General features: G+C 43.2%; 1 protein-coding gene across 1 annotated transcript in view; it reads left to right on the top strand.

Annotated features, from left to right (window-relative positions):
• Positions 1-15,717: 15,717 nt before the first annotated feature.
• LOC112224461 (cytohesin-3) overlaps positions 15,718-19,060 on the top strand; it is a 36,709-nt gene continuing 33,366 nt past the window's right edge. The window contains exon 1 of the mRNA XM_024388024.2: positions 15,718-16,130. Within this exon, the coding sequence (XP_024243792.1) occupies positions 16,112-16,130 (19 nt within the window). The 5' untranslated portion in view covers positions 15,718-16,111. The remainder of the gene's footprint in view (positions 16,131-19,060) is intronic.

The following is a 19,060-nucleotide window of genomic DNA, read 5'->3' as shown; positions in this document are numbered from 1 at the left end:
TACTGTCTTTCCAAGCTAGTTGGAAGACTTCCAGTTTGGTGTGGTGACATTTGCGTTCCAATTTTCTGGAAGCTTGCTTCAGAGCTTGGGTATTTTCTGTATACCAGGAAGCTAGTTTCTTATGACAAATGTTTTTAGTTTTTAGGGGTGCAACTGCATCTAGGGTATTGCGCAAGGTTAAATTGAGTTCCTCAGTTAGGTGGTTAACTGATTTTTGTCCTCTGACGTCCTTGGGTAGGCAGAGGGAGTCTGGAAGGGCATCAAGGAATCTTTGGGTTGTCTGAGAATTTATAGCATGACTTTTGATGCTCCTTGGTTGGGGTCTGAGCAGATTATTTGTTGTGATTACAAACGTAATAAAATGGTGGTCCGATAGTCCAGGATTATGAGGAAAAACATTAAGATCCACAACATTTATTCCATGGGACAAAACTAGGTCCAGAGTATGACTGACAGTGAGTAGGTCCAGAGACATGTTGGATAAACATGTTGGAGTCGATGATGGCTCCGAAAGCCTTTTGGAGTGTGTCTGTGGACTTTTCCATGTGAATATTAAAATCACCAAAAATGAGAATATTATATACTATGGCTACATGGTCCGATAGGAATTCAGGGAACTCAGTGAGGAACGCTGTATATGGCCCAGGAGACCTGTAAACAGTAGCTATAAAAAGTGATTGAGTAAGCTGCATAAATTTCATGACTAGAAGCTCAAAAGACGAAAACGTAGTGGTTTTTTTTTGTAAATTGAAATTTGCTATTGTAAATGTTAGCAACACGTCCGCCTTTGCGGGATGCACGGGGAGGATATGGTCACTAGTGTAACCAGGAGGTGAGGCCTCATTTAACACAGTAAATTCATCAGGCTTAAGCCATGTTTCAGTCAGGCCAATCACATCAAGATTATGATCAGTGATTAGTTCATTGACTATAACTGCCTTGGAAGTGAGGGATCTAACATTAAGTAGCCCTATTTTGAGATGTGAGGTATCACGATCTCTTTCAATAATGGCAGGAATGGGGGAGGTCTTTATTCCAGTGAGATTGCTAAAGCGAACACCGCCATGTTTAGTTTTGCTCAACCTAGATTGAGGCACAGACACGGTCTGAGTGGGGGAAGCTGAGCTGACTACACTGACTGTGCTAGTGGCAGACTCCACTAAGCTGGCAGGCTGGCTAACAGCCTACTGCCTGAACTGCACCCTATTTCATTGTGGAGCTAGAGCCCTGTCTATGTTGGTAGATAAGATGAGTGCACCCCTCCAGCTAGGATGGAGTCCGTCACTCCTCAACAGGCCAGGCTTGGTCCTGTTTGTGGGTGAGTCCCAGAAAGAGGGCCAATTATCTACAAATTCTATATTTTTGGAGGGGCAGAAAACAGTTTTCAACCAGCGATTGAGTTGTGAGACTGCTGTAGAGCTCATCACTCCCCCTAACGGGGAGGGGGCCAGAGACAATTACTCGATGCCGACACATCTTTCTAGCTGATTTACAGGCTGAAGCTATGTTGCGCTTGTTGACCTCTGACTGTTTCATCCTAACATCGTTGGTGCCGACGTGGATAACAATATCCCTATACTCTCTACGCTCGCCAGTTTTAGCTTTAGCCAGCACCATCTTCAGATTAGCCTTTACGTTGGGAGTCCTGCCCCCTGGTAAACAGTGTATGATCGCTGGATGATTCGTTTTAAGTCTAATACTACGGGTAATGGAGTCGCCAATGACTAGGGTATTCAATTTGTCAAGCTAATGGTGGGAGCCTTCGGCGTCTCAGACCCCGTAACGGGAGGAGTAGAACTAGAGAAGGCTCGGCCTTAGACTCCGACTCGCTGCTTAATGGGGAAAACCGGTTGAAAGTTTCTGTCGGCTGAATGAGCGACACCGGTTGAGCATTCCTACAGCATTTCCCTTCAGAAACCATGAGGAAGTTGTCCGGCTGCGGGGACCGTGGGAGGGGATTTATACTAACGTTACTATCTGTACTTACTGGTGGCACAGACGCTGTTTCATCCTATCCTACACTGAAATTACCCATGCCTAACGATTGCGTCTGAAGCTGGGCTTGCAGCACAGCTATCTTCGCTGTGAGGCGATCGTTCTAATGTATATTATGAGTACAGCGACTGCAATTAGAAGGCATCATGTTAATGTCACTACTTAGCTTCGGCTGGTGGAGGTCCTGACGAACCATATTCAGATAAAACGTCCGGAGTAAAAAAGTTGAATGAAAAAAAGTTGAGTGAGGGAAAAACTAGAAATATAAACGGTAATTAAAAAGTAAAAACCTTAAAGTTGTCAGGTAGCAATGTAATGTTATTGCGAGTGTAGCGAAATGCTTGTGCTTCTAGTTCCAACAGTGCAGCAATATCTAACAAGTGATCTAACAATTCCACAACAACTACCTAATTCACACAAATCTAAGTAAAGGAATGGAATAAGAATATATACATATATGGATGAGAAGTGACCAAGCAGAATAGGCAAGATGGTATAAAATACAGCATATACATATGAGATGAGTAATGCAAGATATGTAAAATGTATTAAATTGGCATTGTTAAAGTGACTAGTAATCAATCCATTTATTAAAGTCGCCAATGATTTCAAGTCTGTATGAAGGCAGCAACCTCTCTATGTTAGTGATGACTGTTTAACAGTCTGATGGCCTTGAGATAGAGGCTATTTTTCAGTCTCTCTGTCCCAGCTTTGATGCACCTGTACTGACCTCACCATCTGGATGGTAAAAGGGTGAACAGGCAGTGGCTCGGGTGGTTGTTGTCCTTGATGATCTTTTTGGCCTTCCTGTGACATCGGGTGCTGTAGGTGTCCTGGAGGGCAGGTAGTTTGCCCCCAGTGATGCATTGTGCAGACCGCCCAACCCTCTGGAGAGCCCTGCTGTTATGGGCGGTGCGGTTGCCGTACCAGGTGGTGATGCAGACCGACAGGATGCTCTCAATTGTGCATATGTAAAAGTTTGTGAGGGTTTTAGGTGACAAGCCAAATTTATTGCGCCTTCTTCTTGGTTCTCCCCAGACCTGACTGCCCTTAACCAACACAAAAACATCCTATGGCGTTCTGCATTAGCATCGAACAGCCTCTGTGATATGCAGCTGTTCAGGGAAGCTAGAAACCATTATACACAGGCAGTTAGAAAAGCCAAGGCTAGCTTTTTCAAGCAGAAATTTGCTTCCTGCAACACTAACTCAAAAAAGTTCTGGGACACTGTAAATTCCATGGAGAATAAGAACACCTCCTCCCAGCTGCCCACTGCACTGAAGATAGGAAACACTGTCACCACTGATAAATCCACTATAATTGAGAATTTCAATAAGCATTTTTCTACGGCTGGCCATGCTTTCCACCTGGCTACCCCTACCTTGGTCAACAGCACTGCAACAGCACTGCACCCCCCACAGCAACTCGCCCAAGCCTTCCCCATTTCTCCTTCTCCCAAATCCAGTCAGCTGATGTTCTGAAAGAGCTGCAAAATCTGGACCCCTACAAATCAGCCGGGCTAGACAATCTAGACCCTTTCTTTCTAAAATTATCTGCCGAAATTGTTGCCACCCCTATTACTAGCCTGTTCAACCTCTCTTTCATGTCGTCTGAGATTCCCAAAGATTGGAAAGCAGCTGAGGTCATCCCCCTCTTCAAAGGGGGGACACTCTTGACCCAAACTGCTACAGACCAATATCTATCCTACCCTGCCTTTCTAAGGTCTTCGAAAGCCAAGTGAACAAACAGATTACCGACCATTTCGAATCTCACCATATCCTCTCTGCTATGCAATCTGGTTTCAGAGCTGGTCATGGGTGCAACTCAGCCACGCTCAAGGTCCTAAACGATATCTTAACCACCATCGATAAGAAACATTACTGTGCAGCCGTATTCATTAATCTGGCCAAGGCTTTCGACTCTGTCAATCACCACATCCTCATCGGCAGACTCGACAGCCTTGGTTTCTCAAATGATTGCCTCGCCTGGTTCACCAACCACTTCTCTGATAGAGTTCAGTGTGTCAAATCGGAGGGTCTGTTGTCCGGACCTCTGGCAGTCTTCTCTGTATTTATCAATGATGTCTCTCTTGCTGCTGGTGAGTCTCGGATCTACCTCTACGCAGACGACACCATTCTGTATAATTCTGGCCGTTCTTTGGACACTGTGTTAACTAACCTCCAGATGAGCTTCAATGCCATACAACTCTCCTTCTGTGGCCTCCAATTGCTCTTAAATACAAGTAAAACTAAATGCATGCTCTTCAACCGATCGCTGCCTGCACCTGCCCGCCTGTCCAACATCACTACTCTGGACAGCTCTGACTTAGAATACGTGGACAACTACAAATACCTAGGTGTCTGGTTAGACTGTAAACTCTCCTTCCAGACCCACATCAAACATCTCCAATCCAAAGTTAAATCTAGAATTGGCTTCCTATTTCGCAACAAAGCATCCTTCACTCATGCTGCCAAACATACCCTTGTAAAACTGACCATCCTACCAATCCTCGACTTTGGCGATGTCATTTACAAAATAGCCTCCAATACCCTACTCAACAAATTGGATGCAGTCTATCACAGTGCCATCCGTTTTGTCACCAAAGCCCCATATACTACCCACCATTGCGACCTGTACCCACTGGCTCCATGTCATCCACAAGACCCTGCTAGGTAAAGTCCCCCCTTATCTCAGCTCACTGGTCACCATTGCATCACCCACCTGTAGCACGCGCTCCAGCAGGTATATCTCACGGGTCACCCCCAAAACCAATTCTTTCTTTGGCCGCCTCTCCTTCCAGTTCTCTGCTGCCAATGACTGGAACGAACTACAAAAATCTCTGAAACTGGAAACACTTATCTCCCTCACTAGCTTTAAGCACCAGCTGTCAGAGCAGCTCACAGATTACTGCACCTGTACATAGCCAACCTATAATTTAGCCCAAACAACTACCTCTTTCCCTACTGTATTTTTTATTTACTTTTATTTTGCTCCTTTGTACCCCATTATTTTTATTTCTACTTTGCACATTCTTCCACTGCAAATCTACCATTCCAGTGTTTTACTTGCTATATTGTATTTACTTTGCCACCATGGGCTTTTTTTTTGCCTTTACCTCCCTTAACTCACCTCATTTGCTCACATCGTATATAGACTTGTTTCTACTGTATTATTGACTGTATGTTTGTTTTACTCCATGTGTAACTCTGTGTCGTTGTATGTGTCGAACTGCTTTGCTTTATCTTGGCCAGATCGCAATTGTAAAGGAGAACTTGTTCTCAACTTGCCTACCTGGTTAAATAAAGGTGAAAAAAAAAATATATATATATCCATCTATACCAGGGTTCCCCAAAGTAGGTCCTACCCCCTCTGAGTGAACGTGTTGGTTTTGCCCTAGCACTACAGAGCTGATTAACCTACTCATCATAAGGCTTTAATGATTTGAACCAGCTGTGTAGTGTATGGCCACAGGACCAACTTTAGGAAACCCTGATCTATACAATGACGCAGTCGTGTCGGTATAGGATTCCTGATGGATTTTCAAACAAATTCTATGTAAGTGTAGGCTGTGTGTGACTGGCTCACTGATTTTTTATCCAGACCAATTTAAAGTAGTGAGTAAGGATATGGACGTGTCATCTCAGCTGACCATCAACTTAACGCCTCATGTCCACCAGATGCATCAAACTCTTTGCGTTCTGGCATTCATTGTCAATGGAGCAGTCTGAAACGCTATGTTGGGGGTCTCGCACTAGGCTGCGGTGCATTCTCTACCTCATGAGTTCAGCATTGATTTACCATGCGGTGATACAAACTAAAGTAGGCCTGCACAAGCAGACTCCAACAAGCTTTTCAACTTTTGTTTGTATCACCGCATGGTAAATCAATGCTGAACGCACCGCAGCCTAGTGCGACACCCCCAACATAACGTTTCGGACTGCTACATTGACAATGTATGACTTCCGCCAGAACCAAAGAGTTTGATGCATCTGGTGGAAATGAGGCGTTAAGTTAAATTGCAGCATTCAAAACAACTGGGAACTCTGAAATCACCGACTTCAGTGCGCTCAAGACAACTGAGAACTCTGAAAAAAAAACGAACGCCGAATGGGAAAAACCTTTTGAATGGTCATCCAACTCGGAATTTCAAGTCGGAAACTCAGGCATCTTTCTAGAACGCCAGCATTCCGACCTGCAGATCACTGACATCATCATTTGACCTATTTTTTTCTGAGTTCCCATTTGTTTTGAAAGCACCATACTTTCATCAATTTTCACGGACAAAAGTCTAATTGGCCGACAGAGACATTAGCCAATTAAAAAAGAGGAACACGTGCATGGTCCAAGGACCAACATTTATTCATTCTAGTTTGATGTCATTTCTCCACGGATCAGTCTGGCCAACTCCGTTACAAATGTACAGGTAACTACCAAAATAATATGGAAACACTTGAGTAAATGTTGGATACAAAGTATATTGAAAGCAGTTGCTTCCACACAGGTGTGGTTCCTGATTTAATTAAGCAAATAACATCCCATCATGCTTAGTTAGGGCCATTTATAAAAATCCTGCGCAGGCCATTATTTTAGCTACCATGGCTATACCCCCATAGGATGACAATGCTGCCATCCACTGAGCACGAGTGGTCACTGAATGGTTTGATGAGCATGAAAACGATGCAAGCCATATACCATGGTCGTCTCAGTCACCAAAGAATAATACCTGCCAGTCCATGACAGCCTGTCCAGCCAAGCCAACCATCTCAGCAGGATACACGCTCGCACGCACACACACACACACATATATGCATACACACATCCACAAAGGCTTTCTCTATTCCAGCGCTGCCTGCTGGAAAGCCATATACAGCTGTGTAAACACTTTGAAAATATACAGCGCAGTAAATCTGCACCGGAAATGTTGTCTTTGCATCTCAAATGAACTTCTATCATCTCTATTTGTTCTTCCCCTAACAAACCCCCTCTAGCTTTACCCTTCCCTGGTTACTTTATGGATTATAGTCATAAACCGTATCTCGCTCTTCTATGATGGTGGCAGAAGGATTCCCTACTGTGTATGCAACCTCATTGTTGTATGTAAGCCAGAGGCTCTTGCTGTGAGGCTGCCTGCATGAAAATAGACCTACTAATGAAAGTACATGATCATTAGGCTGTTTGTGTGAGAAACGTATTTTGTAATGAGTTGTTTAACGTATGGAAGCACATTCATCAACCAGCAGCAGAGTTCTTTGTTGTTGCATTATTAATCAGCAACCAGGACATTTTCAGTGAGAAAAAAATTCAGCCATAACCAGTAACCACCGTTTCAGTGATGCGTCCTGCTCAACTGTGTACTGTGCCGTTTTGCAAACACACCTCAAATACAAATCACATCCGAATGAAATGATACAGTAGAAGGAATGTTCCTGTTTGTAGGGGGTTGGGAAGTGTTCTGTCCAGCAGGTGTCCTGTCCAGCAGCCTTGCTCTACTTTAGGTCTAAGGTCATCACATTGTGAGAAGGAAGGATGTCCCCCACATTTCCCTTTCCCTCCAGCTCTGTCTCCCACTCCCTCGTCTGACCGTTTCACCCTCTCCCTCCCTCTGTGAGAAAGGAAGCTTATCACATTCACTTCACTGTGTGTGGTGTAGTGGGTAGACACACATACTCAGATGTTTTAATTTGCTTTAGAACTACGGTGGAGTACAGTAGTTCTTGGAGAGTAGATGGGCATGCTTTTTTCCATGTCCGATGAGTCTGAGCTATGAGCTACCCCCTAGACGCTGTAAGAAGAAAACACAGAAAAGTTACTGTAAAAAGGCACTGATTTGATCTAATGAGTGTGGATGTGGATGGCTGATCTGTGATTTGTGACAAGACAGGTGGTTCATCCTTAAACTCAGCTGACTTAGTGACTCATCACTTTCCACATTCTTGACAAATATATCACAATATTCCCGCCCTGCCGGGAATCACTGCCATGAGATTCAATCTGATTTCTCTGTCAATGAACCGATTCTCACAACTATTCAACCATGGTTGTTGAGTCTAATGCCAGTCATGGACATGCAGCAACATTATGTGGACACTCATGGAGAGTCCCTAAAACTCACAGAGTGACTGGAGATACGATAGTCACAGTATTTCCTGGACAGTTGACTGAGACTCAGCCAGTTGGTTGTAGTCAAGAGGTGCCCCATTATAACCTTCTGGGTCACGTAACATGTTATCTTGCTCAAATATGTTGCCTAGACTTTACCAAGAGCAGCAATAGCGCAAGATACACTAGCTGAGGAAAACATGTCTGTGTGTCCCCTACTGTTTTAGAAAGTAATGTTTCATCAATATTGGTCCATTGGAGAACAGAAATCAAACATGAGCGTTGGTCTGACTCCACAAATTCTTCAAAAGGGAGCAACATTTCATGCAGAAATTGGATATATTCTCGCTGTCTTCTTGAAAGAAGGAAGTGTACATCTCATAGATAGAACAGTGTGCAAGAGACTGAAAAGGCAGCATTCAGATAGCAGTGAGGGCTTGCTAGTGGGGTGGGGGGAGGCTGTGTAGCAGCCCTCAGTTCAGCTCCCAGGCAGGGTGGCAGATGAATATTATCATATATGACGGCTCAGCCCAGCCTAAGTTAACTCACACACACACACACACACACACACACACACACACACACACACACACACACACACACACACACACACACACACACACAGGACCATGTTAACTCGGTCAGCTTCCCACCATTCCCCAGGACTGATGCCTTAATCTGACAGACATATGCTGCCTCAGGGAACACGACAGCCTCCAGCTAAATATGGAATGAAGAGCATCATGTGGATGTTCCTTTAGTCTCTGATTGTCAACAAAAACATAGCATTAAGTTGGACAGTTTGGTTGGGGGTGGGGGGATCAAAATGTATCATAAATCCAAGACAATAAAGTCATTTGAAAATGAAAAAAGGCGACAGAAATGTCATGGGGGGGATGGACTTCAGCTGTACCTTAGCTGTACCTTAGCAACGACAATGGATTGAGAGATTTGAGACCCATTACATTAGTTTTTATTGATTTCAAGAAAGAGCAGGAATTGTGTCTGATTGAGAGTGCTTTTCATTACTCCACCCTTCCACAACCACACACAGCAACATTTTTAAAGTGAGTAAAACTGGGGGGGAAACAGAGCCTTTCCTGGACCAGGCCGGACATCTGTTCTCAACACAGGAAATCATTCTCCAAAATGGAGGCCCCACACTGTCTCCCTGTGTGTGTGTGTGTGTGTGTGTGTGTGTGTGTGTGTGTGTGTGTGTGTGTGTGTGTGTGTGTGTGTGTGTGTGTGTGTGTGTGTGTGTGTGTGTGTGTGTGTTGGATTGAACTCTAGATCTATTTTTTTCTCTCTGTTCTTCTCCTTTGATGAGTGGTCCTCAGTGCATCATTTAAACCAGCTAGCAGTACTCTCTGCATCACAGGCATCCTCTGTTGTAGCTGAGATAAAACAGCTGTGTCACAGTGGAAGAGAAAGAGAGGGAGAGAAATAGAGAGAGGTAGAAGGAGGAGGGAAAAGAGTGAGGAGAAGTGGAGAAGAAGAAGGGGGAGAGAGAGAGAGGGGGAAAGACAGGACGAGAGAAGGAGTAGGAGAAAGAAAGGAGCGTCAAGGGGAGGTTTGATTTGGTGTGTAAAGGAGGATGGGATTGAGTCTATATTGGCCTAACCTCTGTTCACTGTTTTCTGATACAAACTTCATCATCTCCCAAATCTGACACATCATGTACAGTACTGTAGGACTTGCCCTAAGGAGATAACCCCTTATTAAACTCCTGGAAGATTCTCAACTGTGTCACAAAAAAGTTTTCTCCCCTTAAGTTTCTTTATAATATTGCGTGATTTGAAATCTAAACTGCTTTGTGCTTCTAGCTAAGGGAGGCCTCTGCATATCAATATGACTGTATGGGGTCTTTCTGTGAATTAGCTGTAACCATCCACACTCAAAAGCAGGGAGGAATCTTCATTTGTTTACCCCTGCAGCCTTTGTGAGAGGACCATTCATTTTCTGTTCCAGTAAACGCTTGTCGCATGTTCATTACAGACAGCACAGTTGCATCATTATCCTGGTCAGATAAACATCTCCTGGTTGTCTTCTGTGTCAGTGATTGCATAAATGAATGTGAATATCATAATTTGTATGATCCTATATTATATTGTGTGGATATCATGATCCATATCATCCTATGTACTTTGCACTACATAACCAAATGTATGTGGACACCTGCTCGTCAAACATCTCATTCCAAAATCATGGGCATCAACAGCCTCCACTCTTCTGGGAAGGCTTTCCACTAGATGTTGGAACATTGCTGCGGGACTTGCTTCTATTCAGCTACAAGAGCATTAGTGAGCTTGGGCACTGATGTTGGGCGATTAGGCCTGGCTTGCAATCGTGGTTCCAATTCATCCCAAAAGGTGTTCAATGAGGTTGAGGTCTGTGCAGGCCAGTCAAGCTCCTTTACACCGATCTCAACAAACCATTTCTGTATGGACCTCGCTTTGTGCACAGGGGCAATGTCATGCTGAAACAGGAAAGGGCCTTCCCCAAACTGTTGCCACAAAGTTGAAGGTACAGAATCATCTAGAATGCCATTGTAGGCTGTAGAGTTAAGATTTCCCTTCATTGGAACTGAGGGGACTAGCCCAAACCATGAAAAACAGTCCCAAAGAACAGTTATTGTCCTGTCAGAGGCAGTTTGGAACTTGGTAGTGAGTGTTGCAACTGAGGACTGACGATTTTTACAGGCTTCAGCACTCGGTGGTCCTGTTCTATGAGCTTGTGTGGCCTGCTCCTAGACATTTACACTTCACAATAACTGAGCTTACACTTGACCAGAGTAGACATTTGATGAACTGACTTGTTGGAAAGATAGCATCCACGTTGAAAGTCACTGAGCTCTTCAGTAAGGCCATTCTACAGCCAATGTTTGTCTATGAAGATTGCATTGCTGTGTGCTCGATTTTATACACCTGTCAGCAATGGATGTGGCTGAAATAGCTGAATCTACTAATTTGGGGATGTCCCTCTACTTTTGTATATATAGTGTATGTGTATTCAATGTGTATTCGTATACTATACTATACTATACTATACTACTATTTGTATACTATGTAGGACTAGCCTAGATATCATGATGTGATAAAGAGAAAGAGAACGAATGAAAAAAAAGGTAAAACATTATAAGGGTATATTGCCTTTGTGTAAGAGAAGCTGTAAGAGAAAGTCATACCAAGTTAAAGGAACAATCAATGCCGACTGACTTCCTCTTAAAAAAAAGCTGTTTTTTTATTGTCACATAAACCAGATAGGTGCAGTGAAATGTGTTGTTTATCCGGATAAAGCTATAGAACTACGGCACCCCTGGAGCAAATTAGGGTGAAGTGTCTTACTCAAGGACACATCTACAGATTTTTTACTTTACCGGCTCAGGTATTCTAATCAGCAACCTTTCGATTACTGACCCAACACTCTAACCACTAGACTACCTGCTGCCCTTTCTAATTTCATTATGTAATAGTTATGTCATGGCTGTTCTACGGTCAACATGCGTCAGTGTGGAAATGATGTAAGGGGTGTGGTGAAGTGAGGTCAGTTTTCTATAATTGTTACACAATCCTTTGGCAATCCATGAAACGGGAGTGATCCAATGTATTCCCATCCTCACAGTATGGTTCATTGTGTATCAGTAACTAAGGAGAGATAGGAAAAGGCAAGAAGTAGTGTAAGCCAACAGTATGGGGCCAAATTAGATTTGTTTTATACTCTAAGGGATTGGATCTGTCCCAAGACTTGGTTGTTTTTCCTTGGAAACCCATTTAATTCTCACTGTATGCTGTCTTTCATCCTATCCACTCCTCCTCCAAACCCTGAAGCAGTAGGTCTAAACCAGCCGTAACAACAGAGCACCCTCCCCTCCCTTGACCCTTCCAATCTGTACAATGACTCTTCCTCTCAACTGCCAAATCAAATCAAATCAAATTTTATTTGTCACATACACATGGTTAGCAGATGTTAATGCGAGTGTAGTGAAATGCTTGTGCTTCTAGTTCCGACAATGCAGTAATAACCAACAAGTAATCTAACTAACAATTCCAAAACTACTGTCTTATACACAGTGTAAGGGGATAAAGAATATGTACATAAGGATATATGAATGAGTGATGGTACAGAGCAGCATAGGCAAGATACAGTAGATGGTATCGAGTACAGTATATACATATGAGATGAGTATGTAAACAAAGTGGCATAGTTAAAGTGGCTAGTGATACATGTATTACATAAGGATGCAGTCGATGATATAGAGTACAGTATGTACGTATGCATATGAGATGAATAATGTAGGGTAAGTAACATTATATAAGGTAGCATTGTTTAAAGTGGCTAGTGATATATTTACATCATTTCCCATCAATTCCCATTATTAAAGTGGCTGGAGTTGAGTCAGTGTCAGTGTGTTGGCAGCAGCCACTCAATGTTAGTGGTGGCTGTTTAACAGTCTGATGGCCTTGAGATAGAAGCTGTTTTTCAGTCTCTCGGTCCCAGCTTTGATGCACCTGTACTGACCTCGCCTTCTGGATGATAGCGGGGTGAACAGGCAGTGGCTCGGGTGGTTGATGTCCTTGATGATCTTTATGGCCTTCCTGTAACATCGGGTGGTGTAGGTGTCCTGGAGGGCAGGTAGTTTGCCCCCGGTGATGCGTTGTGCAGACCTCACTACCCTCTGGAGAGCCTTACGGTTGTGGGCGGAGCAGTTGCCGTACCAGGCGGTGATACAGCCCGCCAGGATGCTCTCGATTGTGCATCTGTAGAAGTTTGTGAGTGCTTTTGGTGACAAGCCAAATTTCTTCAGCCTCCTGAGGTTGAAGAGGCGCTGCTGCGCCTTCTTCACGATGCTGTCTGTGTGAGTGGACCAATTCAGTTTGTCTGAGATGTGTATGCCGAGGAACTTAAAACTTGCTACCCTCTCCACTACTGTTCCATTGATGTGGATAGGGGGGTGTTCCCTCTGCTGTTTCCTGAAGTCCACAATCATCTCCTTAGTTTTGTTGACGTTGAGTGTGAGGTTATTTTCCTGACACCACACTCCGAGGGCCCTCACCTCCTCCCTGTAGGCCGTCTCGTCGTTGTTGGTAATCAAGCCTACCACTGTTGTGTCATCCGCAAACTTGATGATTGAGTTGGAGGCGTGCGTGGCCACGCAGTCGTGGGTGAACAGGGAGTACAGGAGAGGGCTCAGAATGCACCCTTGTGGGGCCCCAGTGTTGAGGATCAGCGGGGTGGAGATGTTGTTGCCTACCCTCACCATTGTGCAATGACATGAGTCCTCTGGACGTGTAGGTGGACTTAACATGTACTCCTGTGAGTGAGTCACACGTGCCCTTGCAGGTCGGATGCACTGAAGTCATGATGTCAGTACTATGTTGAGGAATGACAGGAGGAACTGCCAGGAGTTCCTGTAACATGCTGAATATATATAATAATTTACTATGTTTAACTGTTGGTTTAATCTGCGATGTCACCAGTGGGAGGAGCCTCTAACATTCCCCAAAGAAATAGGAGAGATACAGCAGACACTTTGATTTGATCCTTCGAGCCAACACTCTGTGGGTGGGTGCAGAGCCATCTACTGGAAAGCCAAGCCCACCCAATCAGTGTTCAGTGTTCCAAACGGGACATTAATTGTTATTTTACCTGAGTACAGCACTAGACTTGGGCAGGAGCTCACCAGGACCAGCACCGCAAATGTTATTCTGCTTGAGTTCCTGCACCTCCTATAGAATATTAGTGCAATAGTAAATATAAACGGTACCTGCACCCAAAATGAGTACTGGAACCTATTTCAATCCAAGTCAAGCACTGGCTTAAACACACATACACCCTCAGATGGAAGGGGGTGGGTAGGTGGGGAAATGAAAGGGATATTGGCAATAATAATAATACATTTTATTTGGCAGATGCCTGTCAGGACACTCAAGGACATCTTACATAAAATCTAGTGCTGTACATAAAATCAATAATTTAGGCCTATGTAATGAATTTGAATTATGCTTGATTATTTACTGGAAAAACAAAAACAAAAACAAATTCTAAAAAAAACAATCAGCTTAAAAATGTGCAAAATAATGGGCAGGTTCTGGCACTTGTCACTTGCACTGATACCATGTGCAGTAAACAGTAGCCATCACTGTGTAGGCTTGGCTACACTGTGTAGGCTTGGCTACACTGTGTAGGCTTGGCTACACTGTGTAGGCTTGGCTACACTGTGTAGGCTTGGCTACACTGTGTAGGCTTGGCTACACTGTGTAGGCTTGGCTACACTGTGTAGGCTTGGCTACACTGTGTAGGCTTGGCTACACTGTGTAGGCTTGGCTACACTGTGTAGGCTTGGCTACACTGTGTAGGCTACTCCCCATTATCTATCTAGCTAAGACTCACTAGCCAACTTGGCTAGCAAAAACAAGTACAATGGCTAAACAAAGCTCACAGTTAAATTTTTTGTTGGAGAAAATGTCAACTTATTTGATATCAGTGATTTTGCCATAAAGGGCCTCCAGTCCCTCTCTATATCAAAATCACTGATCGCATTGATCTAATCAAGCGCATTAAATACAGTTTCAGTACATTCAGAGACAATGATCAGCACTACAACGCTGTTTTCTCTGCTAACGCAAGCAAAGCAAGCGGTACCAGAGCGCCAAGTCTAGGTCCAAAAGGCTCCTTAACAGCTTCTACCCCCAAGCCCCCCCTTTGTTTTTACGGTGTTACTCGCTGTTTTATTAAAACGGTATTGGTGATTACGGGCTTGTACGTAAACAAGGTATGGTCTACACCTGTTGAATTCGGCGCATGTGACAAATACAATTTGATTTATTAAAGACTTTCAGAAATCATGAAATACGCTTCAATTCGAATCGAATTTAATTGGAAATATAACTTTGCTCTATGCTTCTCCACCCATGCGCTATAGTTGGGCCCTATAGGCATTTAATTGATATCACACAATACATTGTAGACGCACTTGGTCTCCCGCGCCCAGCAGAGAATTGCACTCGGATTTTGACTTATAAAGTGATCTTGACTAAGAAAAGGTTGGTGACCACTGTTCTAGTCTATATAGGCTATGGCTGCCTATTGTGATTATTACTGTTATATCAGGGCATTATGTTCTAATCTCAAAGTCTATTAATTATAGGCCTATGGTTTATTATGTTTCGGGTCTATGCGAGTCCTATGTTAAATGGAAGAATCTTGGATTTCAAGACTATCTGGTCTGTAATGCGAAATTACATGTCAGATGGTTTGTTGTGTTAGATCGATTACAGTAGGGTATAGGGTAGGCTATGTTTTTATGATAATTTAATGATGATTTGAGTGCCCAAATTGTGGTCCACCTACATTTTTTGCTGGCCCCGCCATGAACGGATTTCTGCCTACACCGCCGAATGACAGTTTAAGCTTGTTGCACCAAATAGAGACTTTATCTTCTATCAGTGCAATTTTTCTTAAGTTTTTCATATGTTTTTAATATTTATATATATATAAATATACATGGAAATATACATGGAACTAATGAAACATTTTTTGAGGGTGAGGGGTTGTCTGTCACCACCGGGGCGGAGCGGAGTGATGACGTATGGTAAACGTTTAGCCATGTAGAGAATCCGCTATCCTTTGCATTGCATTGGACTGCATTGGAGTAGGTTGGCTAACCTGGATAGAGAGGGATGGTAGTGGCAGGATAACAATTATCATCGGATTTAATACATCCAATTCTTGGAAACGTTTCTTATACATTTACATCTTTAATCGTAATACATGGATGTTTATTTGGTGGTACCCTAGATTTCTCATGAAGGTAGGCTTTTTTGTTATTAATATATTTTCGCTGTTGCATTTCGACTGTGCACAGCTCAGCTCCCTGTGAGTCGTCGGTCTGTCATTACAGGATATAGATCGTAGCCTATCTACCGTTTATAGACAGTAATAAAAACACGTCTACCTTGACATCTAAACTTGACCCACCGATCTGATTTCTGGACTGTCTCATCACGGCATTCACGAGATGGACGAAGACAATCAAGGTAAGACCCACGATGATTCAATCACCGTCTCTCTTTCCCTCTCTCTCTTCCATCATCTGCTGTGATGTGTGCATGTACTGATAGGGACTATATGATATGCGCCGTAAAGCATGAGTCGAGTCATACAACTGTAACCACCAATGCATGCATTTAATCATCAGCAATTGATCTTGATTTTCCTTCAACACTAAGGTATTAAGAAATGCAATGGTATTTTATCAACTGTTGTCAGACATGGGGGTACATCTGGGGTAGGGTATAAAGATACCTAGTGGAGGATGGTTCCTGTTCATATTTCTTAATCATCAGGTGGGACAATAAATTATGATTATCCATCAAATAAGAGGGTATATAGTAATTGACCTCAGTGTGAGGAATGCATAAAAACGCATGCAATGTTTAGTGCTTCTTCGACAAAATTCGTCTGTGTTTAATGTCGCTTTGAAGTTTGTGCTGGAGCTCTAGCTACGCTTCGCTTCTTTCCATTATAAAGCAGTTATATTGAAACAGCTGCTCAAGGCCCTGGACGTGTGAAAAAGATAAGATAAAGGTATCATTTTTAAACCAGGAAAGCGAACTTTTGCAACATTCATTAGATCCTTCAGAGTGGTATCCGTTCCAAATGGTTTTCCAGTTGAAATTGGAAGTTTACATACACTTCGGTTGGAATCATTAAAACACGTTTTTCAACCACTCCACAAATTTCTTGTTAACAAACTATAGTTTTGGGAAGTTGGTTAGGACATCTACTTTGTGCATGACACAAGTCATTTTTCCAACAATTGTTTACGGACATATTATTTCACTTATAATTCACTGTATCAGAATTATAGTGGGTCAGAAGTTTTCATACACTAAGTTGACTGTGCCTTCAAACTGCTTGGAAAATTCCAGAAAATGATGTCATGGCTTTAGAAGCTTCTGATAGGCGAATTGCCATAATTTGAGTCAATTGAAGGTGTACCTGTGGATGTATTTCAAGGCCTATCTTCAAACTCAGTGCCTCTTTTCTTGACATGGGAAAATCAAAAGAAATCAGCCAAGACCTCAGAAAAAAAATTGTAGACCTCCACAAGTCTGGTTCATCCTTGGGAGCAATTTCCAAATGCCTGAAGGTACCATGTTCATCTGTACAAACAATAGAATGCAAGTATAAACACCATGGGACCACGCAGCTGTCATACGGCTCAGGAAGGAGACGCATTCTGTCACCTAGAGATGAACGTACTTTGGTGCGAAAAGTGCAAGTCAATCCCAGAACAACAGCAAAGGACCTTGTAAAGATGCTGGAGGAAACAGGTACCAAAGTATCTATATCCACAGTAAAACAAGCCCCAAATGCACATGGGGACAAAGATCGTACTTTTTGGAGAAATGTCCTCTGGTCTGATGAAACAAAAATAGAACTGTTTGGCCGTTATGACAATCGTTATGTTTGGAGAAAAACGGGGGCGGCTTGCAGCCGAAGAACACCATCCCAACCGTGAAACACGGGGGTGGCAGCATCATGTTGTGGGGGTGCTTTGCTGCAGGATGGACTGGTACACTTCACAAAATAGATGGCGTCATGGGGAAGGAAAGTGATGTGGATATAATGAGGCAACATCTCAAGACATCAAGTTATAGCTTGGTCGCAAATGGGTCTTCCAAATGGACAACTACCCCAAGCATACTTCCAAAGTTGTGGCAAAATGGCTTAAGGACAACAAAGTCAAGGTATTGGAGTGGCCATCACAAAGCCCTGACCTCAATCCTATAGAAAATTTGTGGGCAGAACTGAAAAAGTGTGTGCGAGCAAGGAGGCCAACAAACCTGACTCAGTTACACCAGCTCTGTCAGGAGGAATGGGCCAAAATTCACCCAACTTATTATGGGAATCTTGTGGAAGGATACACAAAACATTTGATCCAAGTTAAACAATTTAAACGCAATGCTACCGAATACTAATTGAGTGTATGTAAACTTCTGACCCACTGGGAATGTGATGAAAGAAATTAAAGCTGAAAGAAATCATTCTCTCTACTATTATTCTGACATTTCACATTCTTAAAATCAAGTGGTGATCCTAACTGACCTAAGACAGGGAATGTTTACTAGGATTAAATGTCAGGAATTGTGAAAATCTGAGTTTAAATGTATTTGGCAAAATTCAATGTAAACTACCGACTTCAACTGCATTTAAGTGACAGTGCTAAACTACACCCTATGGCATCCCATAGGTCTACTACCCCCCCCACACACACACACACACAGGAGGGGTGAGATACACACACTTACACAATCTCACACACAAACACCAAATCCAAACAGGATAATCTTCCAGCCCCATCCCAAGGCAGGGGGCGAAGGCCATGTAAATGTGTTGTAAACATTTGTCTTGAGAAGAGAAGCAGAATAACTGTTTGGCAGTTAAACTGTGAGAGATTAGCAGATGCTGAAGAGGGGACCCTCTGCATATCTCACCCCTCTTCAGCCCACACTGGTCCATCCTGTTTCTGTAGTGTTAACCCTTTTCATGCTCTACATAACCCCTGCCTGGTTAAATTAAGGTTTAAGGGCAGAAGGTAGCCTAGCGGTTAAGAGCGTTGGTTCAAATCCCAAGCCTACTTGATGAAACATCTGCAAATGTGCCCTTGAGCTAGGCACTTAACCCTAGTTGCTCTGGATAAGAGTGTCTAGTAAAATGTGTGTGTGTGTGTCTGCTCAAATCATACTGTACACTATGCTGGAATGCTACATTTCCCCCTGGTAGTCAGAGTAGCGCTGGTTAAAATGCCTTTTTAATTCAAGCCAAAACCCTTAAACTCAAATCAGTGCTGTGCAGAGTGTAACGCTTCATGATGTCATGGAGCTGTACTGTGCTGTGCAGCATATGGTCAAAGTTGGGGCATAATTTGTTCTGCCTCCGTTTACTGCCTGCTAACAAGGAG

Source organism: Oncorhynchus tshawytscha, linkage group LG25 (genome assembly GCF_018296145.1).
Source record: "Oncorhynchus tshawytscha isolate Ot180627B linkage group LG25, Otsh_v2.0, whole genome shotgun sequence".
NCBI lineage: Eukaryota > Metazoa > Chordata > Actinopteri > Salmoniformes > Salmonidae > Oncorhynchus > Oncorhynchus tshawytscha.
This window is presented reverse-complemented; position numbering and strand designations above follow the sequence as displayed.